The sequence below is a fragment of the Drosophila simulans genome, chromosome X (genome assembly GCF_016746395.2).
Source record: "Drosophila simulans strain w501 chromosome X, Prin_Dsim_3.1, whole genome shotgun sequence".
In the NCBI taxonomy this organism is placed as follows: domain Eukaryota; kingdom Metazoa; phylum Arthropoda; class Insecta; order Diptera; family Drosophilidae; genus Drosophila; species Drosophila simulans.
The window spans coordinates 14843197-14868361 of NC_052525.2; the positions used below are offsets into that span (position 1 = coordinate 14843197).

Sequence of the window (25165 nt, forward strand, 5' to 3'; positions counted from 1 at the left end):
TGATTGGTGAAATTGGTAGTTGAAAGTAAGAGCAGAAACCCACCCAAATAGCCATATACTATATATACTATATCTTTAGTAATTCTTACTCACTCTGCATTCGTTTCGGGCGTGGGCAGATCCCCAATGGTGGTCAGTGTCAGGGTCGACCAGTACAGGCTGCCCAGATACTTTCGCGTTAGGGTGGCGTAGTCCCCGGGTCGATACGGATACACCCAGTCGCCCTGGGATTTCAGGATAAATCAGGTATATTTATGATTCACAAATTCATTTACTTAGTTGGTTAAAAATTGAGTAGTGCATATATTTAAATTTAGTTGTTTTACACTTGTTTACGCACCTGAAAGCCCTCCGCCTCGGAGAGTAAAAAATAGAAACAACCGAACCAGTGTGCCAGTATTAACAGGATATGAATTAGGTTAACAACGCGCCATAAATTTGGCCAAACTGTTCTACTTTCTACGATGTAATAAAATCTCACAGATCGATAAACCTGCAAAAGGTCGTCAAATTAGTACGCACATTAATAATGCTCAACATCTCCGATTAACTGACTTTAAAAAAGCGCGTAAAACGCAAGAGCGGATGTGTGCCCATCTTGAGCTGCAGCAAATCCAATGGTATCAGCGCTATCATATCGAAGATAAAGTCGCGCGAGTGAACGTAGTGACAGGCCAGCTTCCTGTCGTCGTATACCTAGAATGAATCAGGAGATAATTTAAAGGTTCCAAGGTTCCAAGCTTCCTATCATCCGGATACTCACCATTAGGCCCTGCTCCAGATAGCCTGTGCGTAATTGAACTATTATATCTAGGATAAATACAACATCTGTCATCGAATCGCAGATGAGCCAAAACGTGGGCACAGATTGCTAGCCAAAAATAATGCAGCAGCAAGTACACAGAGCAAAATGGCGAGTTAGTTATATATATATTAAAAGAGTAAATAAAAATAGCTACGAGCCCTTGAAACTTTTCTAAGCTAAAACCAATGTTAGTTGTTCAACTGGTAATTGAACATGATCTATGATCTAATTTTAAGCTCAGAGCCACGTAACTTTTGCAATATAAAATCAATACTAGCAGTTACTCCGCAATTGTTTTCTGTGCATAACACAGCACAAAGTCGCATTAAGTGCAAAAGGGCCTTTCTACGGGCCAACTGTGCGCCTATTTTTATGGCCAGGTCAAGGGCAATTAAAATGGGGAATGCAGTTGACAATTGCAAATGTGCGGGCTTAAAACAGGATGAGGTTTTTGTGGCCGGGTTAAAGGTCAACACAGTCGACTTTTGTTTGCCCGACCGTAGCCGGTTCTAATCTGATGACAAACACCAGCTAACTGGGCCATAAACAAACATTTGCCCAGGCCAAACTGCGTGTCTTATAATTGAGTCATTACAAGGCAAAGAACGGGAGCAAACAGATAAAAAGGCGGATAAGTATTTTTTTCGGACAGTTGACCGACCCACTGATGCTCTGCCCCCCTCCCATTTTACCACTTTCTGGTCGGAAAAAAAAACACCTCGTCCGAAGTGGGGGTCATTATATGGGCCACGGCGACCCAACTTCCATTACAACCAACTCTTTTGGGCATAATGACAAAAGGGTGTCGCCTTACACAAAGGACGAACAAAGGCCTATCCGCAGTCTTTTCAAGGGCAAATGGGAAGTGGTAAACGGAAAGTGACAGGTGTACACACCCAAGATAAACAGCTAACGAAAAAAAGAAAAAAAAAATAGAGAAAACGAGAAAATAATAAAGAAAACTCACCTGCAGTTCAGGAAAGCTCTGCCTCACAATTAGGGTCCATAGATTATATAGAACACATACAGTTAACATCATTAACCAATAGAAGTAAAAATTTTCATCTGGATTAACAACGGATCGTCGTTTCTGCAGATAGCGTCGCCGTCGTTTAACACTCTTGTCGACGTCACCAGAGGCACTTTCTGAACCCGTATCTTCAACAGTTTCCTATTATTGACAATAGAGTACACATATTGTTAATATTATATACAAAAATATCTTTAATCAATAATGCACAAAGAATATTGTGCAAATAGTAACGAAATGTAGCTGATTTTCCGACTTCGCACATTTTCTTGCATACTTTCGAACAGTTTAATAATAAATTTAATTATTTTTCTTCACATTTCGCCCATGAAGAGTGACAAATATATGAATTACCTGTGTTTCGGGTATCTGTCTAGTCGAGAAACGCTTCAGGAAGGAGTCTTCGCGCTTGAGCGGTGGTTTCTTCTGTATCGCCGATGAAATCTGCACGGTGGTGCGTAGCTTCATCCAACGCTGGTTCGATCGTGTCCTGTTTTTTTTTTGTTTTTTTGGCACGTGGAAGATGGAAATCGATTAGTTGCGGATATTCGGGGAACCTATTTCGCAAAGGGATTGTCTCACACAACGAACTACGGTAGCTAATGACTAAAGTTTGGGGCGACTTAAGAGGGGTTTTAAGGGGAGCGCAACTAAAAAGATCATTCCAGTAAAGCGTGCGCTCACGTTACTCGGGTGCTATTTAATATTTATTTATTTATTTCTTTTCATAGAACGTAATCGCTTACGCAACACGAAAGATCAAACACTTACGCTAGTTGGTGATGACGGAGAAGTATGGCTACGGGTTACGGGCTACGGGTTACTGGTTACGGGTTACGGGTTACATAGTACGGATTACGGCTATGGTTACGCATACTTAGTGGCAAGACAAACATTCATGGGAGAACCCAAAAGACCGTAACGCAAACGCACGCAACGGTAACGGTAACGCTAATATTAAGGTGGAACGGAAACGGAAACGCACAACGAAACACGATGGGAATAGAGAGAGAGAGATAAATAGATGAGGTCTCTTTGTGCATGCAAAATACACATACATACATACATACTATACATATATAGGGCTATAGTTCTAGCATCTAGATAACTGACTACGAAAAGCGAGATGTGTTCGAGTCGCAAACGAAATCAACTCAAATCAAATCGAAACGAATTGAATCAAATGTAATCAAACGAAATAACAATCATAGGCGTTATGCAATCGACAACAAATGTGGAAAATTGCAATTGGAAAACAATTTAGCGGCAGCAGTAGAGCATCGCAGCGAGACAGAGACAGACAGAGCGAAACAGACAGAGTGAGAGGGGAGATAGAGAGGAGAGGAAAGTGGAAGTGGCGTTCAAGTGGCCAAGAATTTTCCGCCATCGATAAAAATAGCTCTTGGCCTCGGGCGAAAAGTGTTAAATTGTCTGCCAGGTGAGCTTTTCTCGACTGAAACTGAAAAGTTTCTCACAATTAAAAAGAAATTAAAAGAACCGAAAAGTACGTTTTCTCCGGCAATCCGAAGCTTGGGGTACTCTTGCAAACTTGATAGAATATATAATTTATTTAAATCTGTGTGCAAAAGTATGCAGTGAAAAATGCTTCAAGAAGCTCAAACGGACAATTGAAGTTTAAAAATAACATTGCATACTCTTGGGCAGCCAAACAAGTGATACCAAAACGCCAGTAGCATTTTAGTGCTCGTGTTGAGCTCTGAAAACCTATGTACATTAATCACGTTTAAAGTCCTGAAATCATTTATAAAGCTTAAAGAGCTGAATTCGGTAAGCTGTGGCGCCATCAATCAATAACGATTGTTGAAAACGGACGGACCAGCGATGAAGGTGAAATTTGGCATTACTTTTTATTACATTCAGTTTGGCAAGAGCATAGCTACACACTACGAGTATATACGAACTCGATCTAGGACTATCGTACGACTACGTGGAGGGGGAGTTTCTGGAGAGGATGCTCGGGGAAAGGGATCAGGTTTTACCACTTTAAACTTTTGCTCAAGCCGCTCAGGGTCGCCATTCAATCGTCTGTTCTGCTATAGCATCTAGTACTAGGTGTTTATTTGCATGATGTACTCAATGGATGTGGCTCTATATATATATATATATACATTGCTTATGTACAGTTCGATTTTGGGGATGTTGCTGATGCGTTAATTGATTTTGGTTGGGCTTAATTTATGCACAATTATTATTCGCATTCAGCATATCAAATGCCGGGCTACGGGATAAATGTTTTGTATTTTGTTTGGTAGTTTGTTTATATCGTTTAGGGTTTGCTTGGTTTTAATTTCGGTTTTTTCTTTTTCGGTTTTTTGTTTATTTTGATTTAGCTAGTTTCATTGGTCTATTTACAGCGGTGGCTAAATTATTACGCATACGTCGTGTGGTACACGATGAGGTACGAAAAACGAAAGCGATTTGGTAGCAATGCAGTTAGCTAAACGAAAGACAAATCAAAGGAAAACAATGATAGCTATAGGTGTGGTTGCCGTCAGTGTGGGTGTATAGGTGTGGGTGTATAGGTATGGGTGTATAGGTGTGGTTGTATAGGTGTGTGTGTGTCTGTTCACTGGATGTTTGGGTGGGTGTATATCCGCCCTACGAAGTGTTGTGGCTTTTTACAGGGTATTACTGCTGCCGAATCTTCGGCCCAAAGTCTGTGTGGTGGTGGTGGTGGTGGTGGTGCTGGTGTTGCAGTGGAGCTGCGGTCTTGGAAACTCCGCACTTCGCAAAACGCCAAAACCCTACTCTATTGTTTATATGTACTATATATGTATGTTGTTGCTTCTAACTATATGCTTTATGTGTCTTGCTGTTTTTGCGGCCTATTCAAATGCAAAGCGCGCACATGCCGATCATTGTCATTATCATCATCAATAACAGCATGACCATCATCATCATAATCACAATCATAATCAAATCAAAAGCAGAACAAAGCTCTATGCGTGTGTGTGTGTGTGAGTGTAAGTATGCGTGTGTGTGTCATTTGTTTCTTTGTGTCTGTGTGTGTGTTCTGTGTTTGCGTATTGGTGTGCAGAGACAAAACCGAGAAATCATAAGGAACGCAAGAGAATAAACTTACCAATCGGAATCTGGATCTGAAGCTCCATCTCCGATACGCGATTTCCTAAACGAGTTTCGAAAGTATTTCATTTTCTTTTTGTTTCTTGCTGTTTCTTTTGTACTTTTATTTTTGTTCATTATTTTTGGTTGTTGTTTAACATATTATCGTTTTGTATTCATTTTGTATTGTAATGTTTTCGAGGAGGCAATAGTAAAGAGAATTCGATAGAAATAGATTTGGCAAAAAGTCCAATAGACAGAGACAGAGACAGAGGCAGAGAGAGAGGGAGTAAGCGAGAGGGGCGGTGTGGGTGAGAGTGAGAGAGACGCAGGAACACACAGATATGGAGGCACACACACACATACATATGCATGGAACTTGGTGATACGGGCTCCCTTTTAACCCATCACTGTCCATCCCAAGCCAAGCGGAAAAAAGGCTTGCTGCACGATAAGATTGCCCCGCTCTATAGTCTCTCTATACTAAACATAATACCTACGCACAGTGGCGCCCGCAGGAATTTGTCAAGAAGGGGTAGTAGGGGTTTCGTTATAACTCATTTTGAAATTGTTTCTCAATAATAGCTAACCCTTCGAATGATTAAAAAACCTACACAATTTTACAAAATATTTCATATTTTCAGTTTGAATCCCATTTCTAACCTTTAATCAATAGACTCATTTATTTGTAACCCCAAAAACCAAGAGCCCCCTCCTAATGGGCCATTGAATATATGTATGTATAGAGATGCGTGGACGTGTGTGCGTATATCTGCGGATGACCCCATTGTTGTTTTTGGGGTCAGCTGAACCATTTGTGGACTTTCGATTTAATATAAATTGAGAATGAGCTTGTTAGTTTTGGCGCTTGCCAATTCCCCGTTTCTCGACTGGATCCGTTTCGATTCGATTCGATTCGATACGATTCCATGCCATTCGAGTCGTTGCGATGCGATTCGGGTTGGGAATCGGGTTCGAAAAGGTTAAAGAGCTGGGCCCGGTATTAAATGGCATTCTTTATTGCACCACAAATCATCCAGCGAAATGTTAAAGGACTCTCCTGTTTGTCCAACGCGCGCGTTTGTGTGTGTGTGCACGTGTGTACACATGTGTGTTTGTTAACCCATATGTGGTTGGCTAAAAGTGTTATTGTTTAATGGCTGCATGATGTCCGATTTGGGGCCGCCTCGGGTTAACCGGCGATTCGGTTGGTTCCTAAGCCGGATTTCAATTAACGCCTCTGCCTCGATTCTCGTATCTGAGTTGCCTGCTTTTGGTCAATGGTTTGGTTTGCAGTTTTCGGTTTTCGGTTCTCGTTTCCCGGTTCCCTGTTCTCGGTTATCGGTTTTTGTGGCCATCAACCCGCAGGCCGTGACCGCTTGGAATGCTAAACCATTGCGTTCGGTTCGCCACTTGACTGACTGGGCGCACATGGCGGATGAAATAAGAATTGAGAAATTGCGTCGAGTCATTTGGCCAACGTTCTCCAGCTCCCCCCTGCTCCTTCCACCACCTTTCTTCCCCAAAACAACACCCCTTACCATTACCACTGATGCCTGATGGGGATTAATTTATAACCGCCTGGGGACACTTGGCACCCCACAAAAGTATGCTACACTTTTCGCCAGCCAGCTGGATTTTAAAACGTGTCAGGATGTCACGGAAATCTAAGTAATTGTGGACAGAAAGTTCTTAAGTACATAAATCAAGTTGTGAATGATACTCTTTTTGATTTTATGCAAGGACATTTTCGCCATTATGAACGGACTATGAATTTAAAGGTATTTACTTAATATGATTTAATGAGGTTCAATACACAGGCATACAAATACATTTTAAATTTGTTTAATAAATATTTTCTTGATGGTTCATTAAATTGTTTTATTAATTATGCATCAAAAGTTCGAGCTCTTTCTATTAATCTAAAGTGACTAGCATTAAGCATTAATATCGCATTCTTTTTTTTCAAATTAATGTGTTATTTCTGCAATAAATTTGATAAAAGAACGGAAATTATTCTCGCAAATAACTTGATAAAAACTCACATAAAACTGCTGTGCAAAAATTTTAAACCCACCGACAGACATTTCCGTGACACTTAAACCAAACTCCTGCTCGTAAATTTCCCGACTACAATTTCATTCTTTTCTTTTTTTCTTATTTTTTTTTGCGACCGCCAGCGAGCGTGTAGATGGCTTATTAGCCATGGCTAATACCCCAATTATTTGGGTCATCCCAGTTAATGAGCAACTTGGGCTGCTGACAATGCAATAAACACGAAAATATCGGACGACGCCACCGGATGTGAGCCGCATTTCAAGTGCTTGCAAATCAAAACACAATTGCCGGAATCGAACAAATGAATTTGATTGTGAATCAAAGTTGCTTGTAAGGGAATTACTTAAGCACACGACTAGGGAAACATACGGAAGAAGGCTACGGGGAGGTGGTAGTATATATATAGGAGGCCTCACTGTGCACGCTGCCAAGTGCATGCCAAAAAATACAGAGAAAAGTTGAAAAAAACTAGATGGTGACATCCGATCGGACCTGGAGGGCGCATAAATTCTAGGCTACCATTGAGTGTATTGTGTTCACTTGGCTTCTACATAAATTTGCAATTTTCTAAATTCAAATTCTTTGTAAGTTGTCAGTCAGAAGGCAATTTCCCATTTTGCATGCACAATGCCAAAGAGAATCTGGGTGGTTGGCGTACTTTGTGGCATTGGCATATGCATATAGGCGCAATGTGGTGCCCGCGCCAGTGGCGTGCGATGTCCTTTTCGAGGGGACTAATTACCAGGATTAATTACAAAATTTCCCTGAAATTCCTGCTCAGTAATAGAGTGCAATACTTTTTAAATTCACTTGAGAAAGCACAGTTGGAATGTTCATTACATATCCATCAAGTGAGAATACAGTGTTGCCAGGAAGTGGGCTTGAAGCCCCCTGCCTACGTCACTGTATCTTCTTTACGTGTTTGTTTGTGTGTGTATGTGTTGGTGTATTTGTGTCAAAAGTTCGCCTACATTGCAGTCAGCAGCTTAAACATATCGATTCAAACGCACACTGCCAAAAGCCACTTTAACTTTGGCTGTTTGCTGAGATTTTTCAAGCAAAAGTTCCTCTTACACCCTTGCGTATAACCATGTGTGTGTTCGTCTGAGTGTGTGTGTGTGTGTGCTTAAGAGGGTGTGTGAGTGTGTGTAAGTGTGTGTGTCTGTTGGCATCAACTTGTTTAGCTAGGGCAAACTTTTTAAGTTGCCCTTTGCCAAAAATGAACCGAAACTAGAACAGAAAGTGGTAAAACGTATACCCAGCCAAGACACCTCTTTCCCTCATTTGGCTGGGCTACAGTGGCACCTCCCACTGCACGACCACGCGTACATCTCTTATGCATATGGCTAATAAATGCAAAATCCCATCAAATGCTTTTCCACACTTATTAAATGAGTAAAGTCGTGCGAAGAAAGGGGGTCTGTCGTTGGGTCGGAAGACTTGCAAAAGTTTTACAAGAAAACTTATTGAGGCTTAACTGTAGAGTGAGTCAGAGAGTGAGAGAGGGAACGTGGCGGGGCGATAGAAACAGATCTGGAGCAGACAGTGGGAGTGGGATAGATTTAGCGAACGAGCGAGCAGGCGATATTTGAGTTGAGTTTTAGTTGAGAGTTTAGTTGAGTTGAGAGAGGTCTGGCATTCGCTTACACATCAATGATATATGGGTTATATATTAGGTTACACATAGGTTCATACACTACGTTTTCGGATTAGTACGTTGTTAGAGCGAGAGAGTGAGAGCATGAGAGAAAGAGAGAGGGCGAGCGATCGATGAGCGTTAGTGAGTGGGTTAGTAAATATCGATTATCGAGGGGCGGATCGAGGACTTCGCTTTCAATGGTGATGGTGGTGAGGATAGCAAGAGTCAGGATTCTCTCTCGCACACACGCACACGCACGCAAAGAGAGTTTACACATACATAAATGGGTGCACAGAGAAAAAAAGCTACAACTCTCCACATGGTCATCTCAATGCTAGAATATTCCAATTAATTTTCTAGACATTTTTCTGAACAATTATTAGCTACCTCCAACATTATTTGAGATATGATCAAAAATTTAAATATTTCTATCCCATGTTATAAAAAACGACAATCTAATATATTTGATTTTTACTACCTTTAACTACTTTTAAAATTCTATGTACGTTTACTTTTGTAACATCAAAAAGAATTTTAAAACATATATTTTATAGATGGGAAACAATTATTGAATGATTTGAAATTAACACACTTACAAATTATTATTCTAATTATTAAAACGTTTTTAAGATTATAGAATATTCTAAGCAGCAGTTCTTTTGTAAATGACCAAATGTAGGTGATATTTTTTTCTCTGTGCATTTAGTTAGTTAACGCTAGCAAAACGCGGATACGCAATTACGGAACACTGAAATGGGGACTTGTGGGTGGCAACGTTCCTCTTGATGCGCCGCAGGGAGCAGTAGTAGGCCATCACGGCCCGCAGGCTCTTCCACTTCGTTGTCTGCTGCTGGCCATTGGAGGCATTGGCAGTGGCGGACGCGGATGCCGAGGAGGTGGCGAAGGCGCCACTCCGGGCCTGATCCTCCGCCGCCACAAGCTCCTCGGGATGCTCGCTGATGAACGAGGAGAGGGTCTTCATCGCTGGCAATGGCCTGTGACCCACCGGCGTGCTGGCGCTCTGGTCGGAGGACGGACTGTTCACATGGAGGCGCACCTGGCGCCGCTGACGGGCCTGGTGCGGATGCGGATACGGATGCGGATGCGTATGCGGATGTGGATGCGGTTGTGCCGGCGTCAGTATAAGTCTATCCCTCTCAGTATACCTTAAACTAGTGGTGGTGGTGCAGCCACAGTGGTGCAGTTGCCCACTGGTTAGCGACGAGCTGCCGGATCTATATATGTATATATATGTTCATGATCCGATCGAGCGATGATGCGAGAAGTGGATACTCTGATTATAACATGCGAATTTGCGAAAGGGATCGACCCACGGCTGCCACTTTCCATTCAAATTATTTATAAGAAATGCAGTTTAAATATCTATTCCTGTATATTTTTATACCCGTTATTCGTTACTTATTACCCGTTACTCGTAGATTTGTAGAAAAGAAAGCGTTTCCGACCATATAAAGTGCATATATATATTCTTGATCAGGATCAATCAATCGATCTGTCCGTCTCATTATATTACCCAATATCTATAGATATGCTACTCGCACTAGCTGAGTAACAAATATCTGATAGTCGGGATACTCGACTACAGTATTCTCTCTTGTTTTCTTTAATTTTATGATAAATGCTATACGATTTGTAATAAGACAATATTTTCGACAAAGAAGTGTTTTTATGGTTGTAAGGGCAAGAGTGTGGTAAACATTTTGTAAAATTCAAAACAGCATGAACACGACGAAATGAAAGCGAATTGGATTACTTTAGAACTCTTTTTCGGGGGAATGTGACTCGGTTTATGCTCTTGATTAAATTGTTTGTCCTGGCGGCACATTAGCATTCTGGAAGTGGCAGCCGTGGCTCAGTGTGGTTGTGGTGGTTCATGGTTTCATGGTTTCGTTCTGGAGAGTGGCGCTGAGTGGATTCGTGTGCCCGAAGATTAGCTCCGCCCGGCGAGGGCCCATTAGGCCAAAGAGTTGTCAACTTCTGTCCCCCGGGAAGGCGGCTCGTCCTCTTACAACCGCCTTCCGTCTTCCGTCGCCTTTGTTTGCCTGGGTCGAGTTAATTAATGAAATCATGTACACACACATACACCCCGACAGCCTGACACTGTGACACTTCGACACACACACACACACTTGCATAGGCAGCAAGGACATGGGCAATCCCGGCTAATTGTCATTGCTAATTTCCTTTTTGCCACCACAATGGCACAATAAACACAAACAAAAGTTGTGTGTGTGTGTGTGTGAGAGTGTCTCTGTCTGAGTGACAGCTCCATTCAACTGCAAAAGCAAGAAAAATTTGAAACCACAGTCTCAACATTTACTTGTAATCGACTGCCTGGACAGTGCGTTTCAAAACTGTAAGGCAAGCGTGCACTTCTTAGGTTTGTGTGCTGTAATAATAATTAGAAAATCATCATTTGATAATTTCCATTGGAAATACAAGTAATATGTATTAATTCATTCATATTATCAATTATAATTAATAGTTTATGAAAATTGAGTAAGCTCTGTTCGCCCTACAGCAATGAAACGCAGTGTCCCTGTATCGAGCTTCTTTTTGTCGCATCTAAGACTCCTGATTTGATTAACCAAAACCCAAACTGGAAACTTTTGAAGTTCCATCCGCATTCGCATTCACATTCCCATTCAGATTTCAATTCCCATTTCGCAATGCCAGGCCTTTGGTACCGACCGCAAGGATTCGCATGGACGTAGATGGATATTCGGGTGGCGAAGAAGGGGACGACTTGCTAATTGGTAATTTCATTTAATTGAATCGGGCTTATTGTTGCTGCTTTTCATTCTTTCGCATTCTGCTCGTCCTTGTCTTACGGATACGGATGCCAGTACGGATGTGATGTCGCTTACGGTTGATCAAATACAGAGTACAAAAAGCTGTCAAGGCGAGCGAAGCCCAACAAAGTATGCTACACATTTATCAATTACGCTTACGGCACGTGCCTATGTATATGTAGTTACTGCACGAGTATGGGTGTGTGTTGTGTTGTGTAAGTGTAGTTGAGTGTTTTTTCAGTGTGTCTATGTGTGTGTGTGTGTGGGCGAACTGCAGGACAAGCAGCGCCAGATTATGTTTATGTGTTTGGTAACAACTTGGCACGATTTGAATAAATCATCTTTGTTATGCTTCTTCTCCATTTTTTACCCTGCTTTCAACTTTTATTTTACACGTGTCGGGGTGTGTGCACTGAGCGAAAAGTGCACCCTAAAATCGGGCTTTTGATACATTTAAACTCTAATTAATTGACCTGCTCAACAATACTTAACTCAATTAAAGCAGCTATTATTTATGCAGGAAGCGAAGCAATTTTACTTAAACGAAAATCCAAATTCCAATTCCCTACGCACAAAACACCGAATGTTTCAGTTACTCCTCCCCGACTTTAGTTGCCACTATTTCGCTCAGTGCATGGGTGTGGGTGTTCATTTGCTTGGTCAGCGTGTGTGCGTGTGTGGCTGTGCGAATCGAACTTACCGCTGGCTGGGACTCTTGCTGTCCGATGAGTGCGCCGCACTGTTGTTGTCGTCATCGCGGACCATCTTGTGGTGGTGCCGCTTGTGATAGCCACCGTCGCTGTGTCCGCCAGCACCGCCGGATCCGCCGGCACCGCCTGCTCCGCCGCCTCCTCCGCCACCGCCTCCGGAGCTACTGGTGCCCGTGGGACTGATGACGTCCGTGTCGCTGTTGCAGTCGTGCACCTGACGGGCCACATCCTTGACAAACTTGCCCGCTTCGTGCTCGTGCGCTTCCATCTGCAAGGATGATAATTGGACGGATAAGTTGGATGGGCGGCATTAATTGGGATTATTGCGATGACTGCGGCCGTGCATGGGTATATATGTATGTATATAGATATCTATGCCGACACCCAAGTTGAGGTGCCTCATCAATCGCAATTGAGCGCATCTTAATTGCTAATTATGCAAATTCAACCCGAAACAGGGCCAAATGTCAATGATTGCAGGACAGCGGTGGGCAAGAAGGCAGCACCACCGACATGCCCTTTATCGGAATTTCTACGGTTCTAACTTAATAACAAATATAAACCATTTAGGCAATGATTTCTAACGTATATTATGTTTTGCAGATATATTTAGTGACTGAGCTCAACTTAAGGGTTTCACCGATAAATCTGTATGCTTGGGTGCTACTAGTGCGGCCACAGGTGTACATATATGGCAGCAGCATCGACATTCGAATCTGGAACTGCATCTGGCACTGAGCCTTTGCCATTTTGCCCACGGTGCATTTTAAATCGAATGATGTTGACGATAATAATTAAACTTTGATTTGATTGCCAGTGACACGAAAACTTGGCCAACTCGGAGCCTTCAGGTGGGCCAGCGTTTCCCGGGAAAACTGTGCTGGGAAATGGATGGGTGTGGCCTTGTGGGCGGATGGTTGGAAAACTGGCGATTGAATTGGGTGGCGCAGAACCAGTCATGAGCTCTGAAAACTTTTGTCGAACGAGCTTTTAAAATTTAAATATTGCATTATTGAATCCACTACGAGTTGGCCGAATACTGAAATTGCCTTAAAGTCAATTTTTTATGCAGCGTCCGCTTTTAACACGTGGCAAAGGAAAAATTTAATAAATTTGATTAAAATGTTAAACACTGAGCCAAATTGCTGAATTGTCAAAAATTAATCAGTTTTATTGGCATCGCAAAAGTTAAACCAAACAAAGCTATTTCTGTTTATTGAAAAGGAAATGATATCTAAATATAAACATGTTTATTTTAACTAATGGAATGTATAAAATATAGTTGAGATCTAAACTCCATAGCAAATAGTTATAAAATCAAATAAATCTTGAAAAAATGGGAAATTAATATGTACTTAAGTTGATGATGTTCTTGGAAATCATTTTAAAATTACATAAACCTATTACGAAAATTCAATTAAATAATTTAAGCTAATTCCCCAAACTTTTACCGAATTTAATTAACACATCAAGCTTACGGAAAAAACTCGATTGAATCGGATTAAAATCTCAATTCCACAAAATTTGCTTATTAAAATCAAAGAAGAAATATTAATAAGCTGTGCATTAACCGTAAAAAATCGATGAGACTTAAAACATTTCTAATCACAGCAGTTGCATAACAACGGCGAATATCTAAATCAATGGGAATTAAGCCGAGTGAAGCAAAGTGTGTCGCAAAAATCAATAGGAATTATCCGAGACTAATTACGACATCGCAATTTGCAGCCGCAATAGCATCGAATAAAACGATGTCGGGAGAAGCAGCCACTTCGATGGGATCTGTGTCAGAAACCACTTGTTAGCCAAAGCCATTATTAATTTAACACCAATGGCCAAAAACCAACTTAAAGTGAGCTTCATTGGGCCAAGTTGGGGGCGTAAAGTACTTGTATAAGTACTCGAGTGCCGCAAACTTGAAAGCTTCGATTTGACCATTGGGACAGATTGACGATGCTCGTGTCCATGCTCCGTATTCCGCATCCGTATTCCGTATTCCGTATTCCGTATTTGTATACGTATCCGTGTCCATACTCCGCATCCCGTAGATTCGTGTGTGTGGGTGGCTGCATGTCCGTGACAAAACTGGCTAATTCCAGTGGAGGGTTTCAATTTGGCCAGCGGTCTAAATAGGGGAAACCGCATAACATATATCTAGCGGGATTTGTGCGCCGTTCCCACCAATTAGTTGACAAATCTGTTCAGTGCCGGATTACGCTTCACTTGTGAGCCACCATTGCGATGACTATTCTCGTGCGCACACCTGTGAACTACAGGCGGAATGGTACCATTTTGTGGCCAAAATTAATAACATCAAAACGGAGAGAGATATTTAATTTCTGTTTTTTGTATTGGGTTATACTAGGCCATATCTTATATGATACCAAAAATTGTCGGCGTGGTTTGTAACTCCAGAACCGATAAAGATATTCAATTTAATTGTTTTGCTACTACCGAGTACAGGACCGAGTACGGGACCAAATTTTCGCATTTTTTGTAAGGGGTACCATCATCAAAATTTGAGAAAAATTAAAAAATCCTAGAATTCCCAAACTTGAATGCAGATCGATTGGGATTTAAACAACGAACTCAGCGAGGTATGACATTCCGCATTTGGGTCATTATTTTTAATGTTTTGATCAAAATACCGATAATTTTTTTCACAAAAAATCTGGAAAACTATTTTTGGCAAAAAACGCCATTTTCAAGTTGGCTTTTTTGGCTATAACTTGTCTAAAAATGGTCACACAGCAAAAAGAAGTACCATTTTATACTCCTTATAACCAATACTAACCACCCCTTTCACTTTTTAACGGATTTTGTAAAACTAATTTTTGGGCAAATTTTCGCATTTTTTGTAAGGGGTACCATCATCAAAATTTGCGAAAAATTTAAAAGTCCTAGAATTCCCAAACTTGAATGCAAATCGATTGGGATTTAAACAACGAACTCAGCGAGGTATGACATTCCGCATTTGGGTCATTATTTTCAATGTTTTGATCAAAATACCGATAATTTTTTTCACAAAAAATCTGGAAAACTATTTTTGGCAAAAAACTCAATTTCTCAAGTTTTGGGTTTTTTTTAGCAACACCTATTCGAATGACCCCTGCTGTGCATATAGACTTTCTATCCGTGCCACCAGCAGCCGGCGCCCGCGGACATGGCAATTAATTGCGCCACAAAACTTGATTGGAATTTATTGTGGTTCCTGGTTTGAGTACTGGAACTTGTATTTGGAATTTGCCGTATTTTGTATTTCGTATTTTGGGCGGCTGCTTTCAGAGTCGAACTGTTAAGCTGCCGTTCCGAATTAAAAGGCCAAAACGCCCCCAAAACAATGATGGGGTAAATAGTGTGTTTGGGCGGCGTTTTTAATTGGCCAACGACAAATCGGATGTATGATCAGGAATATATATGGTGTGTGTATATATTTGAGGGGCCAACTGGTTGCAGCGAGCTCGAGTGCACAAGCTGGCAACAAGATGTAAACTTTTTCTGATTGAGCCTTGATTTTCTTTAAGTAATTTTCGTTTAAGTAATTTACTCAATGGCCTACTTGTACCGCAAAACTATTCGCTCGTGTTTTGCAGAACAAATTAAATAACTTTTAGTCAGTTTGGCGCAATTTTAATGAATATTCATGCTGATCCAGGCCCTCGTTTCATTGTATCCTCTTTATGTTTGAAATTCAGGTAACGAGCTTAACGAAGTTGTTTAAAATGATTTGCACAATGCTGATGAAATTTTCCTAAATTTCCATTAAAATGCAAGCTTGTTTCATATATATATATGGTTTTTCATTTGGTAGCTCAACAACATAAGGTTTTTCCGGATTACTTTTCATCTACGTTCATACTTATTTGTCCCCTTTCGGTTTAATGAAAACCAGGCTGCATTTCATGGATATTTTCGCAAATCGTATATTTGACAATGGTTTCATGTTTGGCAACTTTAAAACGTAAGCCAGCACTCTTAAAATATTATTTTTACAGTTTGCCGGATTATATTGCATCTGCTGATATGGTTATGTGTTTTTCTTTCTATTTAATAAAAATCCAGGCTGTATTTCATGGCAATTTTCCCAAATGGGTTTCCAATATTTATTTGCAAGCTGCTTCCGACTACGATTTTAACCAATGGCAATAGCCTCAATTCCTTTTAATACACCCATGTTTGCACTGAAACCCCCCCTGGAAAGCAATATCATTAAAATGTAGCTATCGCCACCATGGCCATGGACATAACAGTAAAACTCATAATCAAAAATGTTTAAGTTTTATGCCTTTGTTTGTCACACAACATTAATGAGCAGAAAAGCCTAAAATGGGGGAGCAAAAGGACGAAACTATAGGGTAGACACACAAAATGTGATGGATTAATTATCCTGAGCAATAAAATATAACATAAAACTTAATATAGTTCATAACAAACAAAAAATAATTCGAATTAGGACTTGTGTGAAATCTCAAGAGGTGAGCTTAAAGCATAATGCAATACTACACACTGGTGCGTTTCTTGCAGTGTAACTGGGAATACGTAACTGAAACACGAGCTGCCTAAGAGTGACAGAGATTGTCCTTCTGGGAAACCAAAATCGGAATCAAAATCGGACTGCTCTGTACGGAAATGTACGAGTGCAGCGTTGGCAGGATGTGGGGGCCAGGGACTCAGGGACATCATGAACATCATGAACATCATGAGCATCATGGACACCATGGACACTCACCGTATATAGGCCCGTTGCAGTGGCCCCCGACGACGAGGAGGATGCCGCTGCCGCTCCAGTGCTGCCGTAGTTGAGCTGTGAGTGATAGCCGCTGGAGAGGATCTTCTTGTGTGCGGATGCATGCGCCCGATACGCGCTCACGCTCAGTTTCATCCTGACATCCACTCAGCCACTCCCACCGCCCGCCGCCCACGCCAGCGATACGTGGGCGTGTCGCAAGTCCGTGTGGCCGCTGTTGCCGCTGCTCCTCTAAATGTATCTGTAGCTGCAGTTGTATCTTAATCTGTGTCTGTATATCTGTAGCTTGTATCTGTGTGTGTGTTTCGTTGTCTGCGGATGTATGTGTGTGGGGGCGCGGGCGTTGGCGTTACCGTGGGCGTGGCCGGCTGACTGCTACCGCCGGTGTTGCAGCTTCAATTGCTGCTGCTTGTGCCACTTGTGTTGCTGTTGCAGCTTTAATCGCTGTTGCTGCTGCTGCTGCTGCTTCAGTTGCTGCGGTTTTAGTTGATTTTATTGCAATTATTGCTGATGCTGCAGGTTTGCAGCTTTTGATGCTCTTGTTGCGTTGCTGCTGCTGCTAATGCTGTTTTTATTAATGCTGCTGCTGCTCCTCCGGTTTCTATGCAATATTTTAGCGAAGCTGCTGCTGCTGCTGCTGCTGCAGGTGTTGCTGCTGTTTCTTGCCACTATTGTTACAGTTATTATTTATGCTGCAGCTATTGTTGTTGCTCCTTCCGCTGTTTTTGTCACTTTCAGCGGCTGCTGCTTTTGTTGCCGCTGTCGCTTTCAAGTTGCGTTGAATTGGGCTTAATTGAGTGCCCACAGGCGTCTGACGATGACGACAAGGACAACGAGGGCGACACCGTTTTCGAACGGGGGGCGTGGCAGCAGCACGAGTAGGTGGACCAGGCTCCGAGGGGGCAGGGAGGCGAGAATGGGATGGTAGCGTGTTTCGTGGCCCAAAGAGCGCACACACAAAGCAAACTTTTTATTGCCGCCTTCGGTGGCGCTGTCGTTTCTGTTTCAGTTGCTGTTGGTGTTTCTGGTCCTGATGCGGAACAAAGACAAAGGTCCCGGCGATGATGGACTGGTGGGGTGGCCGGTCGCCCCGGCAACCAGGACGAATTCGGGGGTCCTTCGTGGGCACCGCTGCTCAGTTTTAGTTGGCCATAAACGATGGAGCGGCCATTGAGGCATGTAGATGGCTTTTTTTGTTGTTGGGTGACTCTCTGCGTTGTATACTTGTCTGCTTGACTGTGTGTGTGTGTGTGTGTGTGAGGGGGCTGGCCAGGGGGCGTGGCTGCAGTACCGTTGTCAAGCTCTCTCTCCCTGGAGGATCCTTCCCTGTGTTCGCTTTTAATTGTTTGTAATTTGGTTTTTAGTGCTCTACGGTTGCTTGTTTGAATTTGTTGTTGTTGCTTTTGTTGCTGTCGTGTCCTTTGTTCTTATGCTCGCTGTTGTTGTAGTTCTTCTGCTTGTTGTTGATGCTGTTTTTATTGTTGTTGTTGTAGTAGTTGTTGTTGTTGTTTTGTTGGTGTTATTGTTGTTAAGGCCTCATGTCACTTTAGTTACAAGTATCTCTAGCTGCCGTAGCTGTCGTATCCGCTCGAAGTCTCCGTTGTTGCTGTTGTTGTTGTTGTTGCCTGCAGGCAGGGAGGAAAACATTTAGCTAAGTAAACATTAAAGTGGAAATTAATTAAAATGTCTAACAATTTAGTTGCAAACACAACACAGCACCAGCACACACACTCACACACACACTTACACTTACACACACAAGCACATCATTAAGTGTTTCGCACTGAAACGATTTAGTTTTCAACAAATTCCAAGAAGCAAAAGTCGTTTAAAGGGCAACCACATCGGCATTTGCCCCAGCACACAAATACACATGGAGAAATGGGTGTTGGGTTCGGAAATATGTGCCAGTTGGAATCTTAGGAATTCGATAATTAAAACAGATAATTAAATCATGAGAAAGTAAGCAAGTGAAGCAATGTTCTACAACAGCTTGAAACATTAATTTAAATTTAAGTTTAATCGAAATGCAATCAAATGCTTCTTGTTTGATACTGCTTATGTTTTTTATAGTTTTATTTACTATATAATATTATGCTTAATATAGCTTAATGATGATAGATTCCCAATCAATTTTGTTTGAGCCTCGAAATGAACTCAATAATTCTAAAAGCTTCCCTTAATTTTTGGGCACATAAATCGAAGATGAGATGGAATTGAATGGAATGGAAAGGAATGTGCTGGCTGACAAAGGTGAGTTTCGGTGGGTCAGCACGAAGTTCATTAACTTTGCGGCAAGTTTGATTTGTGTGTAATTGAACCTTTCGCACGGACAAGTTGGCCAACTATCCAGCAACCGTGATTGATGGCCAATGATTGACGGGGTTGCGTTGGAGATGTGGAGCTGTGGAGCGGTGGAATGGGGCCTGGAAATTATCTAATTAGTGATAGCTACTTGACCCCAATCAATCATTATGTTTGCCACTAGATCAGGTTGTCAATTGGTTAAGCTGTATACGTAGCTATTATCTGATGAGTGGCAATACTAAATAAAATATCAATATATACAGTATATAGTGTAGTTTTCCAATGAATGACTTTAAATCAATAAATTATCAAATAAATATGTAATTTTTCTGACATTTCCATATAAAACATTTATCGCTTTCGCAAAAGATACGTCAAATCATCGATTAAGATCTCAATCGGAAATCATTGAATATTCAGACGCCGGCAATTGTTTGACACACTTTTCTAATGAATTACAGTCCCTGGCCAAATCGAGCGTAAAGTAATCGGAATTCGTTATTCAGCTGTTGAGTCGCCTTCAAAACCCGAATCCCTATTCCATCTATCGTGGGAAACTCCATTATTTGGCCATCAATCGGGCATCATTGCCCATTCACTGACGCACTTACTCGCTCATTCGTTCATTCGCCAAACTCAAACAAACACTCAACATTCACTTGGCATTCACTCGGCATTCATTACATAGACAATGCCGCACTTTATGCCCCTCGGAAACGGATTAATGTTACTGCCACCGACGGACCAATGGCTTTCCTCGTTTATTAGGGCAAACTGACGGAGTTTTTGGGTGAACAGGGAATTTTGTGTCTCCAGGAGACTGTAAATGTAAATCACAAAAAGTATGAGTGGAATCGCCGCGGGTATCAGATATTGTCGGTCGATTTCCGTGGATTTACATTTTTCCACGGTGGCTGAGGAGGTTGGGCAAGTAGGTGGAAGCCAGAAACTGGTTTCGCAGACAGGATACGCCGATTGGCCATTAAACTCGAGCAATTACAACGCTGAATCCGTGGAGCCAAAGGCAAACATTCAATAAAGACTGTAAACTGAATAAACGAAGATGGAGGAACAGGCACCTGACTTCTCCGTGCCCTTTTACACTGACACAGTATTTGCGTGAAGTTTTAAAAATTAATAAACAAAAAATGTATTTCAATAAGCTAATTTGCTTGAAAACGATATACAAAAGTGTCACAGGAAGCTAATAAAATATATTTACATATTTTGTTCTGCCTTCGAACTCTGAAACTAGAATTTTCTTGCAGTGTACTGGCAGGCTTTTAATTCATCTCGAAGAGTCGATGGATTGCACCTGTTGGCATCTTATATACACAACGATGGCACATAAAATGTAATTATAAAGCATTCAAACATCCGCAGAGGGGCTTTCAAGGGGGCCTGTGGTGGAGCAGTTGGTGGAGGTCAGAGGTCGGTGGGAGAATCGGGGGAGGTGAAAACAAAGTAAGAGACTTAACACTTTGTGCGAACGCTTAACCAGCTTAAGGAGCCAGGCAGCCCAAGGATCCAAAGGAGCCAAGGAGCCGCTGCAAGTTTTATGAGCTTTTGCTTGGTCAGACAGTGAGGCAGTGCCCATCGGCAATCTATAGGCTATATATATATACCGGCTATATATACATACATACATATATATATGTATATATATCTCGTGTATTTGCGCATTTTTCTACATAAAACCCAATGAAGCATCCACCGACTGTCGGGGAGATAAAGAAGAAACTGGCAGCGGCTGCTGCTGCTGCTGATGCTGATGTGGCTCATTCCCTTTCCACTTCCCCTTCGCCGCCCCTGCCGATTTCAATTTCAAAATGTACGCTCCATTGGGCAGTGAAGACACCCCAAGCCCCCAGTCTCCAGCCGCCAGGAGCGACCCACTTCACCCCCTTGTGGCCACAAGCACACACAAAAAGTGACATTAAAAAATGGTAGCCACTTGTCAGGACGAAGGAGCACAAGGAGCGTCCAAAGGAGGGGAATATTTATCAAAAACTTATCGAGAAAGCGCTGTTGCCATCGCCACAGCGGCAATCGGTGGCGGGGTCACGCGGCGTATGCGTTATGTAAAATACATTCATATTTTAAAGCCCCCCTCGGCCAACGAGAAATCAACAAAAAAGCGCCGACGCATTTTGATTGGTTTTTCGGTGGTTAATTAAAGGACACGTGTCCCGATCCGACATTAAAATGCATGACATTTTCTATTTCTATTTCTTCGGTTTTTTATTCCTGTTTTTTTTGGAATTTTTTTCTTTGGCTATGCGTCAGCTAGGGAATTTAAATTATGAGCGATGTTTGTTGGATTGACAGCAGCGAGTAGCTACAGTGGAGGGCAAGAAAATAGTGCAAAATGTAAATAATATTTTTTTTTAGGTATAATATTATTAAAGAATAGAATTTATAAATTTCAGCTCTTGATTGTCTTTAAAAAAAAACTAAAAAAGGGAGCGAGAAGTTTTGATAATGGACAAAACACATATATGAGATACATGTAGTTAGATGTGTATCTAAATGGGGCCATGATAAATCTAACAACAAAATACAATACTCTGCGTTCGCTTGACCCACATTTCGCTTGAAAGTTCTTATATTTTTCTTTATTCGAGCCAATTGCGATTTCAGTTAGGTAAGAACTTGCCCAGATTGTTGTGTTTTGTCCTTTTGTTTATCTTATGTTTTTCTTTCTTTGCCTTGCTGCGTGGTCCTTTTCGCAGTTTTCTTTTCGTTTTTTTCTTTTTTTGCCAAGCAATCCCTTATCAACGATTATGTCAAATGTTTGGCCACTAAGTAGCCAAGCTGCTGTCCACCAGGCTCGTCCTTTGTCCTTTTTTTTCAGGACTTTACTTCTGTCTTAAGACCGCAACAAGGAGAGAACAGAATGGCGGAAGACTGAAAACATCGGCCGTGTATGTTATGAATATGAAGTTTTAGGCCGGCCAAAGCCAAATGTTGCCATTGCCATGCATATAGCCGGACTTAAGTGAATCCGTGGGGAATCCTTGGGCTTGGGATTTGGAGTAGGTCAAGCAGCTGCTGCTCTTCCGTTCCGGCTTTCCATCCACCATGCCACACCATGCCATACCATCCCCCTTCCCCCCTCCCTCCGGAAAAGCATGGTCATGTAAATTTTGTAAACTGAGCCGCAGCATAAATTAGGATGGGGCCAGATTTGCATGAAAGAGCATCGCCATGGATGAGCCCCTCAATACCATTTCGTCATCATCTCGTCCTTTGGGGCACAATGTGTTGCCCATCGGGTGACGACTATGTGCTACCCACCTGATAATATGATTAATATCGATTGTGTGTGTTTGTCCAAAACCCATAACGAAATGCAGCACATATACATTTATATTTATAATGCGATTTATGGTAACAGTAAGCACACAGAAAGTACAAAACATAATGCCCACTAAGTCCAAAATCAACATTATTTCGACTGGCAAAAAGTGACCAATAATAGCCGTAGAAAATTTATATTTTCGCACGTCCCGTTTTTTTTTTTTTTTTTGTGCAACTTGCGGCAAGTAAAAACACAGATAAAGTATATATTTAAGTCCAGAATGATACGCAATTGTTATGGCCGAGCTAATAATAGTCGATGTGTCTTTTTATACACACACAGCAAATGTTTGAGTTGTGAATAATAATGCAGGAAATGCAAAGCTTATGGCCAATTTATATAATTCTTTTCGGCCATTGTGTGCCAAGCAAAATGAAAAAATATTGCAATTTACAGAAATCGAGTTGGAAAAACGATTTTAATCAAATTGCGATAGAAATTAACACAAAGTTTGTGACAATGGAAAGGATAAGACAATGAATCACAGATAATATTAATAACAAACACATTTTTAAGTGAATTAAAGATTTCTAGCAAATGTTTTTAAAACGAAGAATACTTTTTATAGATATAGCAAAGAACTTGATGTAATTAAGAAGCATAAAGCTGCAGAAGCAACGAACGATATATGTATAGATATATCATCGATAAACCATAATCGCCGTCGAATCGAGGATACCCTCGATAATCAGGCTGCTTGAGGTGGGACTTTGGTTATGCGTTTTGGCTTTCAGGCAGCTCGTTACGTGGATTGCCTCATGCATAAACATGACACTCAGTCAACGCCAGCGAAGGCGACGCCCTCATCCTTCAGCCTTCATCCTCCATCCTTCATCCAGCCCATTGCCATGCCGAGATGGAGCAATTTGTGCCTCTGTGATTTTGTATCAATTGCCACGGCGGATGCCATGGGGGAATTGCTCATACGCCGCGTAAGCCGGCAGCGTAATAAATTCGCTGGTAGATGTGGCACCTCTTAAACCGATTTATTTATCGCCCGGCCAGAAAACCTAAAAACCAAAAACCCTTGCCATTCAGCCAGACAGACAGACACACGCACACACTCGCAATAATAAAGGTCATATATCAGGCGGAGTCGGCAAAGGACTTCATGTCTTCCTGTTTGTCTTGAATTCGAATCGGGGATTGCCTGCTGGTGATTTATATCACCCAACCAGCCAACCCACCAACCAAGCAACCAACCAAAGGAAACCCTTTGGAGACTATATATGCAAATAAGCCGGATGAGAGGAAGCGAGAGAAGCTGCGTGAAATTCAATTAAAAGAAAACTGTTTTCTGTTTTCTGTTTTCCCTGTGAAAGGAATAACGCAATTACGACAGAGGTAGACGACAAGCTCATCCTTTTTTGCCTCCAAGCCGGGCATATAAACCCATAACCAAAAGCAATAAAATTATTAAGCCACACAAAGACACACACACACACACATACGGACACGCATACGCACACACAAATACACTCAGGGTGAAAAGCAAGAGACCGAGTGAATAAAGTGAACTCTGGGGAAATGAGGGCACACATCACGGATCCGGGATCCTCCTGCATGAAACATGATGCAATGAACGCAATCACCAGGCATTATCATCTCCACCATCATCTCCCCCAAGGCAAAGTGAAAAATCATTCGCAGAGACGTTGAATTTTTAATGCACTTTGGCTCTCGATTTTTGCGGCTTGCGACTCCTGCTGTCTCCTGAATTCTGGCTCCTCGGTTGCGGATGCGAACGTCTAGATGCGATGGCACTTTTAGTGCTCCACTCTGGCTTACGTAATCATCGACTCCACGAAGTTTGCTTTATACTGTGCCACCTGCTTGTGCGAATGCGGATGCTGAGCTAGTTAGCATTCGAATTGCTTCACCAGGCGTATACGTAATGCGGCGCTTTCTTCTACGAAATTACTATGCGACCCACTAGGCGTATGCGTAACAACATTCCGGCCACCCAAATTGCCAGGCATAAATTTCGCACGAACTGTATTTTGGTCCTTTAAATTTCGTTGGCCCATGACGATTTCATGGAATTCATTTGTCTGTCTTTAATAGGAAAATGCGATCATTTACAAAAACCAACTCAACTGGGCGTATACGTAATGTAAGGGTAACTAAGTGTGCAGGAAGAGACAGTCGTAAACACAATTTGCCAAAAAGGTGTTTCATCTTTACAGAGTTGGTTCCTAATAGGGTTATGCAATTATACAATTTTCACAGGAAGCTAGACAGAAATACATTTCTGCCGAACTGAAAGGCGCATGTAAGAGCAAATCTTCAGAAATCATTCATTTTCATTCCAAGCAAATCTCACATATTTGCTTGCATCTTAAGTACGGAAAGATCTATCACATTGTATGAGGCATCTTAAGACTCTAAGTTTCAGCCCAAGTGCAAGTGATTAATTAGTTCAATCAGCAATCCTGAGCGGCTAAATCCATTGCCCAGAGATTCGCTAGCGACTGTGGAATGAATGGGATCGATTTAACGCCGTTTGCAGCTGAAATCGTTCGATAGGCGATAGTGGCAATCGCTGCAATTACCTATCGGCGTCGTCGGCGAGTGGGTGGTGCTGATTTAAGGACCCGCGCCCACAGGCCTT

The 25165-nt window shown here is 41.8% G+C and overlaps 1 protein-coding gene across 14 annotated transcripts in view; it reads right to left on the reverse strand.

Annotated features, from left to right (window-relative positions):
* Positions 1 to 25165, reverse strand: part of LOC6726019 (merozoite surface antigen 2, allelic form 4) — a 49402-nt gene that overhangs the window by 12325 nt on the left and 11912 nt on the right. For 4 of the 14 annotated variants that reach the window (XM_039296323.2, XM_039296320.2, XM_039296317.2 and 1 more), the window contains exons 2-10: positions 16869 to 18511; positions 12130 to 12407; positions 4939 to 4983; positions 2190 to 2325; positions 1773 to 1976; positions 764 to 871; positions 556 to 696; positions 341 to 493; positions 94 to 224 (exon numbers count right to left, since the gene is read on the reverse strand). In XM_039296323.2, the coding sequence (XP_039152257.1) occupies positions 94 to 224; positions 341 to 493; positions 556 to 696; positions 764 to 871; positions 1773 to 1976; positions 2190 to 2325; positions 4939 to 4983; positions 12130 to 12407; positions 16869 to 17021 (1349 nt within the window). In that variant the 5' untranslated portion in view covers positions 17022 to 18511. Of the gene's footprint in view, positions 1 to 93; positions 225 to 340; positions 494 to 555; positions 697 to 763; positions 872 to 1772; positions 1977 to 2189; positions 2578 to 3835; positions 4274 to 4938; positions 5073 to 8692; positions 9852 to 12129; positions 12408 to 16868; positions 18512 to 25165 lie in introns of those variants that run through there. The other 10 variants (XM_039296314.2, XM_039296315.1, XM_039296312.1 and 7 more) reach the window with 6 other exon arrangements.